General features: G+C 61.4%; 1 protein-coding gene across 1 annotated transcript in view; it reads left to right on the top strand.

Moving 5' to 3' along the window:
• Nucleotides 1–324: 324 nt before the first annotated feature.
• The window catches only part of ABCG4 (ATP-binding cassette, sub-family G (WHITE), member 4), a 7,652-nt gene continuing 6,369 nt past the window's right edge, over nt 325–1,607 (top strand). Inside the window, exon 1 of the mRNA XM_010144201.1 lies at nt 325–553. Within this exon, the coding sequence (XP_010142503.1) occupies nt 325–553 (229 nt within the window). The remainder of the gene's footprint in view (nt 554–1,607) is intronic.

Here is a 1,607-nt window from a genome sequence, read left to right as displayed (position 1 = left end):
CACCCTGCCAGCTCGGCTGCCAGAGAGGGACCAGCCGCAGGAGGTGCATGAATTATTGACCGTGGAGCTGCTCAGCTGCTCCTTGTCATGAGCCCCTCAGTGCAGGCTCAGCTGCCCTGGCCAGCTCCATCCTTCTATCTAGCTGTGGGTGCCAGACCTCAGCTGGGCAGTGTGTCACAGGGCAGAGGGGGCGCTGAGGCCTGGAGCCAGCGGGAAAGGGTGAGAGAAGACTTGTGGTGAGCTGGTCCCTGGCTCCTGTATCCCTGACTCTGAGAAAGGGCCCACTGTGATCCGATCCCTGTGCATTTCCCACAGAGCAACAGGATGGCAGAGAAAGGTATGGATCCGGCATGTGTCTCCATCGCCCTGGAGGACACGGTGTGCCATGCCAGCCCCCCAGATGCCCCACTCCTCACCACCCATTTGAAGAAGGTGGAGAACCACATCACAGAGGCCCAGAGGTTTTCCCACCTCCCAAAGCGCTCGGCCGTCAACATTGAGTTCATCGACCTGTCCTACTCTGTGCGCGAAGGCTCCTGGTGGAGGAAGAGAGGTAGGAGATGCCAGCTGGGGAAGGGCAGGGGAAGGGGCCTGCAGGGCTATCGCACCTCCTGTTCTGCATGCCTTCACCTCACCCAGGTCCCCAGCATCTGCCTGTGTGCTGGACTCATGGTTTCTCTGCCAATGTCTTCTCCAGGCAGCCCCAGCCTCTGCAAGCACCGTGTGCCTCAACTCTGCCTGCCAGAGCTTGCCTCAGCGTGTTGCAGCGGGGCTGCATGCAGGGAGCCACAGCAGATGATGCTGGAGCCTCTCGCCTTGCTGTGCCCTGCCGTGGGGGCTGTGGGAGCGGGCTGGGTGGTCAGGCTGTCCCGCCCCGTGGTCCGTTTGCTGTTTGCAGCCGTGCTGTGGCTGGCTGTCTTTGCTGGGTGCCCATGGGTGGAGGGTGGGCTCGTGTCCCTCGGCAGTTGCTGCGTGCCTCTGCTGGGCAATGATCGCATCCCAGGGAAGCCTCTGGCCAGGGCTGCATGGGGGGGATGGGGCAGACCCCCTGGTGCAGGGACAGCCAGGATGGATGAATTTCCCTAGCACTGTTGTCTGGGGTGTGATGGCTGTGCGTGACGGCAGGACACCCTAAGGGGTGCCCCAGCTCGGAGCTGGGCAAGGAGAATACGTGTGGTTTGCAGAGGATTTCCCCTCCAGCAGCTCCCCGTGCAGCTGAGGCCAGGGTCCCCTTTGCTGTGTGTGTCACTGTCCGAGAGCTCAGGGAGGGGAGAGGGGAGGCAGATGGCAGCTGGTGGGTGGTAGTCTGCTTTAATTAGCTCTCTCAGTTAATGGAATGCCAATCAGGCAGCCCCATGAGATGGAGGGGGAGCTGATCTGCAGAAGCTGAAGGCAGGCAGGGATGAGCAGGGGCCAGAGAGGAGAAGACCAAGGGCGCAGGGCTGCTCAGCAGGGTGCCCTGCCAGCCAGGAGTGCTGGATGAGTCCTCTGATCCTGTCCCCACTCAGGTTCTGCAGCTAGGGAAACTGAGGCACTGAAAAACAATGGGATCAGTCCTGACATCCCCCAGGATGAAGTCCACCTGTTTGTCTGGGATGCTGAGGAAG

This window comes from Buceros rhinoceros, unplaced genomic scaffold, assembly GCF_000710305.1.
Source record: "Buceros rhinoceros silvestris isolate BGI_N320 unplaced genomic scaffold, ASM71030v1 scaffold27159, whole genome shotgun sequence".
Lineage (NCBI taxonomy): Eukaryota > Metazoa > Chordata > Aves > Bucerotiformes > Bucerotidae > Buceros > Buceros rhinoceros.
This window is presented reverse-complemented; position numbering and strand designations above follow the sequence as displayed.